The sequence below is a fragment of the Trichoderma evansii genome (assembly GCF_050947405.1).
Source record: "Trichoderma evansii strain SZMC 28006 chromosome Unknown GGI43scaffold_12, whole genome shotgun sequence".
Classification (NCBI taxonomy): domain Eukaryota; kingdom Fungi; phylum Ascomycota; class Sordariomycetes; order Hypocreales; family Hypocreaceae; genus Trichoderma; species Trichoderma evansii.
In genome coordinates, this window is record NW_028145194.1 from 585,683 (window position 1) to 599,402 (window position 13,720).

The following is a 13,720-nucleotide window of genomic DNA, read 5'->3' on the forward strand; positions in this document are numbered from 1 at the left end:
ACCGCGCGCAAACAGACGCACACGCCCCTACAACTTGTCGCTTGATGGCCATGACCTCACTCGCTTTTCCCCATTTGCTCTACGAACCACTCGGCCAAGGTGCCTCTCGCCGCCTCCCACCTTCATGCGTTCCCGAGTACTCGCCCAGCACCTAGGCTGAGAGATATTCACGCATCATGAATATATAGACGGAAGCATAGCCAAAACACCAACAGAAAATACCCAGCGTAGAACTCTCTAGGAACTACAGCGTTAGCAGAGAGCCATATATAAACGAACCCTCTGCCACTCCACATGTCTTCTAAGGGTACTGCAGCTCCCAGCCCTAAACCACTAAAAGCGGACAGCATTGTTCGGCAGCGACACTTTAGCGGCGGCTAATTGCGTTGACGACTTCGGTAGTGTCGCGAGCTCCGCCTATCACAGGCACCATTCACCAAGAAGAGCGACAAATGCAGCAAGAGGACGAAATGGATGGCCCCGAGCAATGCTTGGCACAGCAACGGCGTACGATATGGCTGAATCAATGTTTTGCGACTTATACGATGCTCTCTTTCTATTTCTTCTCCAATGATGGCCAAGCGCTGTCTCTACCTATGACTACAATGTTGTAGGGCTGCTGCTGGTACAGAGAAGGTTTGCAGAGGACCAAGGTATTGGACCCTCATAACCTCCTTCTCTCCCCCTTTTCTCCTTTTCGCCCAGGCTCTTTCAGCAGTTCTACTAATAAACGTGACTTGCGGAAAGAAGCACGGCTAGCGAAGGAAAGATGCAGCCCTCATTTCACCCTCTAGCACAAAGCTAAGAGCCACGCGGCCATAAAAATTGCGCCGATAGAAAAGTGGCCACAATATGATATGTCTACTGGTAAGCGCATGTCCCACTAGAAACATAAAAATCTACGCCATAAGTCATCTTAGTAAAATATGCGAGCGCGGACACCAGTGCTCTAGTGGGAGAACCGCCCGTTCTCCATCGCGCCACGGCCACGAAAGCCTCCTATCCCTATTCAATTGACACAATTGCAGACCAACAAGCCACTAACAGACATTAGTAACGGCAAGTTGCGGCATTACTACAACTAAGAAGATTCTGTCAATTCTAGACAATCGCTTCTGAAGCGCTAGAACATATGGCCAGACTGTTCCTTATGGAGCCCGGCAGGCAAAACTTTTTTAGAAGTTTTTCCTTGGTGCCCTAGAACCAGGCAATAGACTATCAGTTGTCCCAACAGCCATCCTAAGAACAGATAACAGGGCTTGTCAGGAGAGTGGGAATCTGTCCTCTTATGTAGGTGCTTCGTATTGCTACTCAGAGCAAGCGAGCAGCCCACTTCGGATCTTTTACCAGGATACCTCTAGCGACGCAGCTACGCAACACGACTTGCACCAAGTACGTTGTATTACCCAAATACGAAGCACTGCCGTGAGTAGTGAAACTGCAATGGAACCGACCTTCCTTTCTTGATGCTGGTGCAGGCGCGGCACTCGGCTCTGTGGCTTGCCGTTGCATCGTTGCATCTCTCATATATCATCTCCATATCACTTCGTTGTTGGTTGTGTCAAAGTGATGGTGAAACTTCCCTCTCCGCCATGTGAGACAATACGATTCTCGCGCGTTACAGCATGGTTAATAGTATTGCCGTGTGGGCAGCAGCTGGATGTTGACAGTATGAGCAGAAAGGAAAACTTTGCAGGATCCTCGATCGCCAGCAAACGGCGCCAATCCGCCTCTAATAACTCAGCAATCGCCTTCATACGAATTTTTTTTTATCCGAAAACGATTCCAAAGAAAATTTGGATAGAAACTTTTCTATTTTCAACACGAAGAGAGACGGACTAGAAAAAAAAAAAAAAAAATAATCGGCCCATGTTGTTGGGCCACCGTCAATAGTTCTGCAGCCAAGCAAAAGTTGGAGTGGATACGACCCGATGAGACATTATTTCGTCGCCCACGTGCGTGAGCTGCCACTGTCAGATGGATACGCGCCAAAAGCCCTCGGCGCCCGCAGCCTTTGATCGGACAGGTTTCGGTTCCGTTTCGAATATTGGTTTTTGTTGCAAACCCACGTGCTCAAGCTCTGGCTGCATTTGGCTGTGCTAATTCACTCTCGCCACCATCTTCAATGACCAACACACGGTGTTCTACGAAAGTCCCTTTGTCGGTGGCTCCAAATGGGCCATCTAGAACTCGAACAATGGAGTTGCCGGTAATGGAACCAAAAACCGGTGGATAAATCATCTTACCACCATCACCACTGGCGCAATGCATTCCTCATCGCCAAGTGTCGTGGCAGCATCGCCAAGTATGATGGTGGCATCGCCAAGTATAGTCGTGGCATCGCCAAGTACCTTGGCTGACATATCCCTTTGGAAAAATTGCCTGCAGCCAAGGTGTCGCATGCCCAATTGCCCTTCTGCTAGATTAATTGGTCGCAGTAGTACCGTACGAATTTAGCACATCGTGAACGCCAAGTTGTAATTCCCGTGATCGAGATCGCAGACTATACGAAGCTGCGCATGCATAACGGTAGCGAATCGCTGCTGAGCTGCTCAAAGGCCAATTTATTTTGGCGAATCCTTATATGTGATATTCATTGTCGTTATTATTATTATATATTACAGAATGCGTGTGTATCTATGTCCAAATGCTGGGGATTATTTCGGGTCCCCTTGGTCCTTCACAGCTTGCTTCAACGCCTTGCCTGCTCTTTCCTGGCGCTTCTTGAAGGTTCGGAGAAACATGTCAGGAAGAGGATTTTTGCTGTTTGCATGATCTTCAGCAAACTCTACGCTGGCGCTCGAGCCACATGCGCGGTATGTGGTTTGGACTGCAAAGTGTAGTAGATCTGAGCCAACTCCCTTTCCTCGGTATCGCAGCTTGGTAGTCCAGGCACGGATGATGCCTTGACCATCAGTGCTGGCCTGCGCAACACTCTTCTTCTTATTTGACTTATCTCCCTTCAGTCTGAGAACAAGGGTGCCAATTATCTCTTCGCCAAAGACGGCCGCAATGATGACATCCTCCTTGCCATCGGGGCCAGAAATCCAGTCCTTCCAACGAAATTTCTCCGCCAGCTCAAGGTACCTCGATGTATAATATCGAACGAGGGACAGGTATATGATGACGACGCCGGAAAGCATCGTCAACACGGTACCGTAGCCAGCATACTCGTATTGGCGATATACGCCGGCGCATGTGGCCAATAAACCTGCGATGCAGAGTGGGTTGAAGATTATGGCGGCAGAGGCAGTTTGGCGTTGCTGCGCAATGCTATCGGCGACCAGGTGCAGCGCATCTTGTTTCTCGCTGTCTCGCGTGACCACCCTGTATGAGAGCGGCAGCACGCCGTCAAGCGCGTCCTTGGTGACGCTTTTGTCGCTTTTCTGCTTCTCTGCCATGGTTTGTGTGTGTGTTGTGAGAGACATGGTCGTGAAGGCTGAACCGGAAAAAAAAAAAAAAAATTAGATCCCGGCCGGGCTTGTGCTAGGGTCGAGATCAATTGGGTGAGAAGCTGAGAGAGAAGATCCCCAAAACCTTGTTTTTCTTCTTTGCCCGCTCACACGATCAAAAATAGGCAAAGAGAAGGAAAACCGCTCAAAGTAAAAATCAACCTTAAAAGTAAGCTGCAGAAGTGGGAGCTATTCTGACCTGCATGCAGGCTTATTGAATGAAGCTGAAGTGGCGCACATGAGTGAATTTGGAATTGATCAGCAGCTCATCGAGTGGAATGGCCCTCGAGGATGGTGGATTATAACACGATCTTCTACTGAATCGCCGCCAGAGACCACAGAGATTGAAAGACCTTGGGGCAAGCACGTGGGATAATGCAGGCATGCTCATGCGCGGAGAGCCTTGTAGACGAGGCGAGCTCAGCATGGATCCGGTCCCGGGAGTCGCCACACTCGGTGTCCCTATTAGGCAATCGACCGTATCCACCCCTGAGACCCTTAGCCTCACCATGTCTCGGTCGCCAAACCAGACGACCGGCAGCTGCAGACAAGGCATTGGCGCTCTCAGGATGCTCAGCTGCGTGTCTTCAGCATCCTCACGAGGCAGTATTTTTGGCAGCAAAGAGCCTGCCAAGGCGCGAGTCGGGGCCGTTTATCCTGAGGCTTTGGTGGCTCTTGACTCTCGGGACTCCTTGCGCGATGCAGCTAAATTTCAAGCATATACAAGTGTGGAGAGGTTCGTCCCCCATACAGATGGGGTTATCTCGACAACGTGCCGATTTGCGAGCCCCTCATTGGCCGATCCTCCACGTCCATCGATGCAAACCAGCATAGAAGCCATGTCGGGTCGACCACGCTCTGGGCTTTTTATCTACATGCTTACAGGCATCTTGGACCAATAGATTCGCTAGAATGGTGTTAGAGTGCCTGATCTCCTGCCCTTCCATCTCCGTCTGTGGCTGCATTCGCGTCTTCCATTATCAGTTTGGCCCGCTCCGAGAGGCAGACCAAGACTAATATTGGACTCGGTCGTCTTGGCTGGGAAAAGGCCCCGAGGAATCGATCCACGATGGATCAAGCTGCCTGAAAAAGATTAAAATTAAAATCTCCTTGGGACAGAGATGTGAAGCAGTGTGGTAGTATATATCCCCTGAACCTGTCCCTGGCATCTAGCTGGCCTTCCCTTTCCCCCTTCTCTCCTTGTTCCTCAACCACAAGTGTTCAAGACCCCCTTGTCTTTTCCTCTTCTCCTCGAAGAAGAGTGATACCAAGTCTTTGGCTTGTGTTGTTGCCTCTCATTACTTTTTACCTTTCTTCAATTTCAATTTTTATAAAAAAATAAAATCACAATGGCTTTCGGCAAGACTGCCGGAGGCAACAGTGCCTACCACAATTACAACAATGATTTTCTCCACGTCCAGGATCTGAACGAGCGCCGTCGTCTGGCCCTTGCTGAGATCGACAAGGCTCCTTTCGGCTGGTACCATGTCCGTGCCATCGTGGTCGCTGGTGTTGGTTTCTTCACAGACTCTTACGATATCTTCACTGCCTCTATGTTGACCATCATGCTGGGTATCGTCTACTACCCAGGTGTTGGTACCATGCCCACCTCATCTGACAGCGCCATCAAGCTCGCTACTTCTGCCGGTACCGTCATTGGTCAGGTCGGATTCGGTATCATGGCCGATATTGTCGGTCGTAAGCGCATGTACGGTCTCGAACTTATTGTCATCATCTTCGCTACCATCGGTCAGGCCCTGACCAGCGGCTCTCCTTCTTGCGATATCATCGGTCTCATCATCTTCTGGCGTGTTATCATGGGTGTCGGTATTGGTGGTGATTATCCCCTCTCTTCCATTATTACATCCGAGTAAGTGTTTCCTTCCCTACCAATTGGGTTGACATGATGGACGGGGATTTTACTTACACGATTTGCTCCTATATAGGTTCGCTACTACCAAATGGCGTGGTGCTATGATGAGCGCTGTCTTTGCTATGCAGGGTCTCGGCCAGCTCACTGCTGCTCTTGTCATGCTCTTCGTCACCCTCGGCTTCAAGGGCTCACTGTCCTCTGCCGCCAAGGTTTCTGAGTGCACCGGCGTTTGCCAGCTCGCTGTCGACAAGATGTGGCGTTCCCTGATCGGTCTCGGTGCTGTCCCCGCCTGCATTGCCCTCTACTACCGTCTTACCATCCCCGAAACCCCTCGTTACACTTTCGATATCGCTCGTGACGTCGAGCAGGCTGGCGATGATGTCGTTGCCTACGTCACTGGCAAGCGTGGTGATGGCCACCCCGACGAGATTGCCCGCATCACTGCCAACAAGGCTGCCAAGGAGGGCCTCCAGGTTCCCAAGGCCAGCTTAAAAGACTTCCTTGCCCACTACGGCAAGCTCAAGAACTTCCTCGTCCTGTTCGGCACTGCTGGTTCATGGTTCTGTCTCGATGTCGCCTTCTATGGTCTTTCCCTGAACAACGGTACCATCCTGAGCGTCATTGGTTACTCTACTAAGAACGCCAACACCGTCTACGAGTTCCTGTACAACACTGCTGTCGGCAACATTGTCATTGTCCTCGCTGGTGCCGTCCCTGGATACTGGGTTTCTGTTGCTACCATTGATACTCTGGGCCGTAAGACTATCCAGCTTGGTGGCTTCGCTATCCTGACCGTCCTCTTCATCGTCATGGGTTTCGCCTACAACAAGCTGAGCTCTAACGGTCTCCTTGCTATCTATGTTCTCGCTCAGTTCTTCTTCAACTTCGGTAAGTAACACTTGTGTCATTTTTTTTTCTTCTGACAATTGCTAATGAGCACGCGACACAGGCCCCAACACTACCACTTTCGTTGTCCCTGGTGAGGTGTTCCCCACTCGTTACCGTTCCACCTCCCACGGTATCTCCGCTGCCTCCGGCAAGATCGGATCCATCATCGGCCAGGGTGCCATCGCTACCCTGCGCACTCGTGGTGCCACCAAGACCAACACTGCTCCTTGGATGGACCACGTCCTTGAGATCTATGCTCTTTTCATGTTGCTCGGTTGCTTCACCACCGTCTTCATCCCCGAAACCGCTCGCAAGACTCTTGAAGAGCTTAGCGGTGAGGATGACTACGCCGTTACTCACCACGATGACCCTATCCGCCCCGGCTCTGAGGTCGTCACCATGATCTCGGCCGATGGTGAGTCTCCTAAGGCTCTTGCTTAGATGTAAAAGCTTTGCGATGAGTTACGGCGTTGAAGGCGAGGAGGATCTCTGGTTACATTTTTTTTTTATTTTAATTTAGGCTCATGAACCTTACACGTGCATATGAGGTGTGGCTGCAAACGGTCTTGTTGATGATACCACTCGCTAGACGCCGGCACGGTTAGCAAATCATTGGACTTATAACATCATAACTTCCAAAAAGAAAAAAATACCCTCTTTTATATAGTCAATATATACATATATACTTATCTAATACTATCATTCATTCATCCCCTTCGCATCCGCTTTCCCTGTTACTTATAATAGACAGTAGTGCTAGCAGTAGTGTCCTTGTCTTGCTCGATTTGTCCTGTGCTCACGCGATTGCCCAATAAAGATGCTCGGAACGTGCCGACCAAGTGCGGGACCCCACACACAAAGGGCTGGGCCACGTGCAGGGTCATGCAACGGGTCACGTTGCCAAGACTTTTCGCGCATCTGGGGATTTATGCGCGTGTGTGTGGGTGTGGATCGAATGGAGAGCTTTCTTGCTGATGGAGTGCATATACTGCTACTTATAGGGTCTTTTTACTGATGCTGTTTATGGGTAGAGGGAGGTTTCTTTCAAGGTGGACCGCTATGTGCGTGCTTGCAGCCGTAACGTACGATTCTGGAGTGCGTATCTGACGGCTTTATCAATGTCCAATGAAGAGTTGCCTTAAGAAGCATGCGCCTCCTTGCATTATCTGCGGAGTTTGCTGTGCATATCGTATTGGAATTATTACTGCTACATGAATCGAAGCTCTTGCCACTCAAAATGTAGCTATGAGCGGGTTACACCGCCGCTGGGGTCGTGAGGTGAGGCGGAGTAAACGCACGGTAAGCTGGGCAAGTGTCTGCCTGGCTTGGGGGCATGAATCAAGCTTTTGAAATGACTCGAAGCACAAACAAAGATACCTTGGGGTAGGCCCATTTTACAGGGGGTTTGCCTGTATGCTATAGAAGGCTGTGTGCTATTTTATGCCGAATTAAAACCAATCAAGAGTATGGAAGGATGAAGGATGCGCGGGATGATTTCTTTTCATGTAAATATGAGAATCATGGATAATGATTCATGTGTCCAGATTAGGGCAGATACCCCCATTGGAAAGCAAGAGAGAGAGAGAAGCTTGAAAAGATGGAGACAGGAGAGTTTTTACGGAGAGTCTTTTTTTCCATCAGGAGGAGGCAGTGGTATAAGTGAAAAAAAGAGGGAGAAGAAAAGGGAATTTAATGTGGAACATGCGGTATTTATATTGAGCAAATCTTTTGATGACTGAGAATTGGATAAAATAAATTAAAATCAAAGCAACTGGGAGACAGTATACGAGGTGGTATGCCGAGTACACACAAGATGAGATGAGATGAGATGAGATGGGAATTGGGTGAAACGGTGGTGGGAAGACGGCCTCGACACCTTGGAAGCGCACATGGCCCGCAAAATGGCAAAATGGCAGAATCAAGGTCGAGTGCCGAGGAGGGGGACGTGCATACGCATTGCATAAAGAGGGGGTTAGACCCTTGTAGTGAGGTGCGTGCATGGCCACATGTGCTAAAGGGGGGGAGTGAGATGAGATGTGAGTGCAAGCAATGCGTCACTTTCGGCCAACTAGAACGCCGGCAATTCGATGGATAAAAATGCAGAAAAAAAGGCGCATAACAGATGACAACTTTAGAGAAGCTGGAGAACGTTAAAAAGTCAAAACAAAAAGAAATGAGCGTCGTGTGATGAGCGGGAACCAAGAGCAAAAGCCAAGAGACTCAGACCCGTGCACTTTTGCCCACAAAGTTGATGTACGTAAAAGGCGATACTTGATGCGGTAAGTCCATTGTCCCGCTGTGATGCAATAATTTCAATGGGCAGCCCAGAGCCCGCTGGTAACAGCGAGAATAATTCCCTCATACAATTGCATATTATCTACAGCTCGGCTGGCGGGACCCGAAGCCACAGCCAGTAGCGCACTGTGCGAAGCTTGTGCTGGCGGAAAGACGCTTGTACCAGGGACTGTGACCATGTACTTTTGGCTTAATTTTTCGGGGTCTTTTTTTTCTGGCGCCCTTTGATACGTGTATTATTGCCTTTCTGCGAGATCCATTTCTGCCACCAGAAGAAAAACCAACACTGGACACCCCCCCCTTTTTTTGTTCTACCCTCCTCGGGCCATTCCAGATCAGGGTGATGGTTTTCAATTTTTTTTTCTGGGTTGTTTCACGCCCTCAGCCTCTTTTATTTCTCGGGCTTGCCATGCCTCTAACTAGCTGGTTCAGGTAAGCTGAGACGGCAAAAAAATGGGAGACAGAGGTTCAGCTTAACGGCCTTTTTTTTTCCTTTCTTTTTTTTCCCTTAGCTGGGATAATAATTACCTATATGCGGGAATATACGTATTTTACTTACGAAATACCTTGCTTTGCCGTTGTCTCTTCTCGACACGCACCCCCCCCCCCTTTTCCCGTCTAAGACACGGGGGTGTGTGAGTGACAGAACTGGGACGCTGCGTTGTCGACATACCACCTCCATACCTGTCCGTGTATTTGCATCTGTAGGTATTATCATGTAGTGTGCATGTACGCAGTGCCCTATCAGTATGTAGCTTTTTTTGTTATGGGATGTAATACTACCTTGCCTATCATGGCCTGGCCTTGGGGGCCCAGAGATATTGCAAACAACCCAAGCCCTAGCCTAGGGCGTGGGAACGTGTTTACTTTATTTGGTGGAAGCTGATTGCTGGTGGTGGCAAGGGGCCCCCCAAAGGGTGTAGGCATTGAATCCCTCATGTAGTTGAGCTGCATGCAGGTGTGATTGTGTTATCATAGCCCAGCTATCTGGGTCAAAAAAGTTTTGTCTGTCTTGACCGCTCAGACTCAGCTGTCCATAAAGCCCGCCTTGAGTCCTCTGCTTTTTTTTAACAGAGTTCAGGTTCACACTTCTTTCACCTCTCTCTCCCTTCCTCTTCCATCAAGAACTTCTTCGCTTTGTATCAAAACTTGCAGTGGAAAAAGAAAAAGACGGTCAGTTGGCTTATACACGGCTCTCTGTCCCCCCCTGTCCCGCTTGTTTGATTCAAAGTTGCCCAAGAAGACTTGAAAAAATCAAACTTTATTTTCTTTTGAATTCTTCTTTGTGAATTTCAACTTCTTTCTTCAAATTTTCAATCATGCCTGAAAACAACATTGCCCCCGAGCCGGACGAAAAGGAAGCCAACGACCTCCGCATTACCTTTAACGATGTTACACATCCATCAGGCCGTGTTGGTCGCAGCAATGCGGCTGACGCCGAGCAAGGTCTTCCTTTGTCTCGCAAGAGGTCCATGAGTCGCGGTTCGGTCAATAGCCGTCGCGATTTGCCCTCTTCGCCTTACTCTGGAGTTCAGATTGAATATCGTACCTTGTCTATTCACGTCTCCGAGTCTCGCCAAGTCGATTCTGATAACTTGCCTGATAAGGAGAAGAAGGACGACAAGGAAGAGTACTTCTCTAACTTGACTTTTCATGAGCTCGAAGTTGATCAGCTCTGCCAACAGCTCAATGTCTCTCAGGAGATGGGCTTGTCGGAGAGTGCTGCTGCTCTGAGACTTCAACGAGATGGCAGGAACACACTCCCTCACCCAAAGCCAAACTATCTGAAGAAGCTTCTGATGTACGTCTTTGGCGGCTTCTGTTCCGTTCTTTGGGTCGGTGTCATCATCTTCTTCATCTGCTGGCGCCCCCTGAGTAATCCTCCTTCTCCTACAAACTTGGCTCTTGCTATTCTGGTCCTCATCGTCATTGTCCTTCAGGCTGGCTTTTCTGCCTTCCAGGACTGGTCTACTTCACGTACTATGAATTCCATCATCGATCTGCTACCCTCAGATGCTCTGGTTTGTCGTGATGGCCAACTCATGAAAATCAAGGCCACTGAACTTGTAAGCGGAGATATTGTCCATCTGCAGATTGGTAACAAGGTGCCTGCGGATATGCGTATCATCAACCATTCCGGTGATCTTCGCTTTGATCGTGCCATCTTGACTGGAGAGTCTGATGAAATCGATGGTTCGGTTGACCAGACTGAAGAAAACTTCCTGGAGAGTCGCAACATTGCTCTGATGGGTACCCTAGTTGTCAACGGCAGCGGTGTTGGAGTCGTTGTCCTGACCGGTCCTCGCTCTGTCATGGGTCGTATTGCAAAGGCCACTGCATCAGCAGAGGAGCGACCAACTCTGATCCAAAAGGAAATCACCCGCTTCGTCTACATCATTGTTGCCATGACTATTGTTCTCGCTCTCATCATCCTCTTCACGTGGCTTGGCTGGCTGCGCAAGGACCATCCCGGCTTCATGAACGTTGTGGCTATGCTTAACAATGTTATGGGATGTGTCGTCGCTTTCATTCCCGAGGGTATGCCTGTCGCTGTTGCTCTGACTCTCATGATGGTGGCAAGGCGCATGAAGGCCTCCAATGTTTTGCCCAAAGGTCTTTCTACTGTTGAAACACTGGGTTGTGTCAATGTTATCTGCTCTGATAAGACCGGTACCTTGACTCAGAATCAAATGCATGTCAACTCTATCGCTTTCCTCGACGAGCCTATTGATATTCAAAACCTCTACAACAACCTCGGCAGTGACAATGTCGATGCCGGAATGAAGAAGCTTCACCAGGCCGCTACTCTCTGCAACGATGCCACCTTTGAGCCATCTACCCTTCATCTTCCGGTCGCCTCTCGTACCATCCAAGGCAACGCCACCGATGGTGCTGTTCTCAGATTCTCTGCTGGTGCTCCCACAAGCAACGAAAAGGCAGGCCAGCCTACCAAGGTCTTCCAGATTCCCTTCAACTCTAAGAACAAGTGGATGCTCACAATGTACAAAATCCCCTCTGAGAGCCAAGCAACCAATGAGTTCCAGGTCTTCGTCAAGGGAGCTCCCGATGTCCTCCTGCCATCCTGCACAGCCTACTGGTCTCGCAAGTCAAAGTGTGTCATGCCCCTCGACGGTCCCGCAAAGATTGCCTTCAAGGAATACCAAGACAAGTTGTCCAAGAACGCCGAGCGTGTTATTGTCCTTTGCATGAAGAACATGACTGTCGACGAGCCCATTGGCACCAACCACTTTGGAGATGATGTTACTAGCCGCGCTACCGAAGACCTTACAGTTGTCGGCATTCTTGGTATTACTGATCCCCCTCGTCCTGAGACCCTCAGCACTGTTCAAGAGTGTCGTCGTGCTGGAACTAGATTCTTCATGGTTACTGGTGACTACGGTCTTACTGCCGCTGCTATTGCTCGCAACGTTGGCATCATCACCGGCGAGCGAGACCCTGATACTATCGCCACCATCAAAGCTAACAACGACGTCGAAGCTGTTAAGAAGCTGAATGAAGCCCGCATTGCTGGTGAATGCCACAGTCTTCTCCTTGAGGGACAGAGTCTCGGTAGTCTCAATGATGATGATTGGAGCATCGTATGTGAATACCAAGAGATTGTCTTTGCTCGAACAACGCCTGAACAGAAGCTTCGTATCGTGGAAGAATTCCGCAAGCGCGACAACGTTGTGGCTGTCACTGGTGACGGAGTCAATGATGCACCTGCCCTTCGCGCCGCTGATGTCGGTGTCGCCATTGTTTCTGGTAGTGATGTTGCCATTGAGGCAGCTGATCTCGTCTTGCTTGATCGATTCGACTCCATCATTGATGCAATCCGTCTTGGCCGTCTCGTTTTCCAAAATCTGCAAAAGGTCATTGCCTACCTTCTCCCTGCTGGTAGTTGGTCTGAGATCTGGCCCGTCATTCTCAATGTCTTCTTTGGTGTTCCCCTTCCTCTGAGCTCATTCCTCATGATCATGATTTGTGTCTTCACTGATCTGTTCTTGTCACTCTCCCTGATTATGGAGAAGGAAGAGTTTGATCTTCTTTCGCTGCCTCCTCGAAACCACAAGAAGGACCATCTTATCAACTTGAAGATCTACGGCCAGGCATACCTCTTCACTGGTACTGCTGAAACTATCTGTGCCCATTCCATGTTCTTCCTCTACATGTGGAAGGCGGCGGGCATTCCTGTTAGCCAGCTCTTCTTCCTTTTCGAGGGTTATACCGATGGCTTCCACGGCTACACTCAGGATCAGCTTAACCAGTTCAACTACACCGGCCAATGCGTTTACTTTGTTACCCTTGTTATTCTCCAGTGGGGTAACATTCTCTCTGTGCGCAACCGCCGTCTCAGCATCATCCAGGCCGATCCCTTCACTGAGAAGCGTCGCAACCCTTGGCTGCTCCTCGGCATGCTTATCAGTCTTGCCATTGCTATTTTCGTTACTGAGGTTCCAGGCCTCCAGACATTGTTCCTCACGGCGTCGGTTCCCATCGAGTATTGGTTGATTCCTATTCCCCTGGCTCTGGGTATTTTGGTCCTGGATGAGTTCCGCAAGTTGATTGTCAGACTCTTCCCTAACGGACCTGTTGCTAAGGTTGCGTGGTAACCAAAAAAAACCTTTCTTTTTAATCGTATACCCCCAATTTTATTTCTTCGTTCGTTTATTTGTTTGGGTACCACGTTTGCATATGTACGCGATTGATTTTGGGTGATAGATCGTACAGAGGTACGAGTGGGAGGGAGTTTTTCTAGAAGTGTATAGTATATAATGACTGCTTATGACAGAATATACGACTGACTTTAATGATGATTTCTTACAAAAGAATCCTAAATCTCCACAATTAATATATTTTCTGTGAATATCATTGTAGATAAGATAGTCTTAACCATTTATATATCCCTTGCCAGCTGAGATTTTAGAGTGGAATGTATCGATTTTTTAGTGGCCTTTATTATGTAGCTAAGTTAAACGAATATATAACCTTGACACTTCCTGGGATATCGCTTGCGTAATTTGGACAAATTCAATACTAAACTAGTATTTGAGTTATAAAAGTTGCTATAGCTCTTCTCTGGCAAACGTTTGTATTGTTTCGAGTATACGTAACTACATGAAAAAAAAACCAGCAACTAAATGATGCCCATGATTCCTTTGTCTTAGGCCGTAGTATGGTTGGCCGAAGACGCAAGATCGACCTCAACCGA

The 13,720-nt window shown here is 48.9% G+C and overlaps 3 protein-coding genes across 3 annotated transcripts; 2 read left to right on the plus strand and 1 right to left on the minus strand.

The window, feature by feature from the left end:
- Positions 1–2,464: 2,464 nt before the first annotated feature.
- On the minus strand, positions 2,465–3,632 carry GGI43DRAFT_72677 (uncharacterized protein). Its single transcript, XM_083210212.1, has one exon. It carries the CDS (start codon positions 3,426–3,428, stop codon positions 2,658–2,660), a length of 771 nt encoding a protein of 256 aa, XP_083059870.1. The 5' UTR covers positions 3,429–3,632; the 3' UTR covers positions 2,465–2,657.
- A 946-nt stretch (positions 3,633–4,578) lies between these two features.
- GGI43DRAFT_72655 (major facilitator superfamily domain-containing protein) lies at positions 4,579–6,934 on the plus strand. Its single transcript, XM_083210211.1, has 3 exons — positions 4,579–5,322; positions 5,399–6,213; positions 6,275–6,934. Exons 1-3 carry the CDS (start codon positions 4,802–4,804, stop codon positions 6,652–6,654), a joined length of 1,716 nt encoding a protein of 571 aa, XP_083059871.1. The 5' UTR covers positions 4,579–4,801; the 3' UTR covers positions 6,655–6,934.
- Positions 6,935–9,508: 2,574 nt separating this feature from the next.
- GGI43DRAFT_428062 (cation-translocating P-type ATPase) lies at positions 9,509–13,248 on the plus strand. Its single transcript, XM_083208905.1, has one exon. It carries the CDS (start codon positions 9,828–9,830, stop codon positions 13,119–13,121), a length of 3,294 nt encoding a protein of 1,097 aa, XP_083059872.1. The 5' UTR covers positions 9,509–9,827; the 3' UTR covers positions 13,122–13,248.
- Positions 13,249–13,720: the final 472 nt, after the last annotated feature.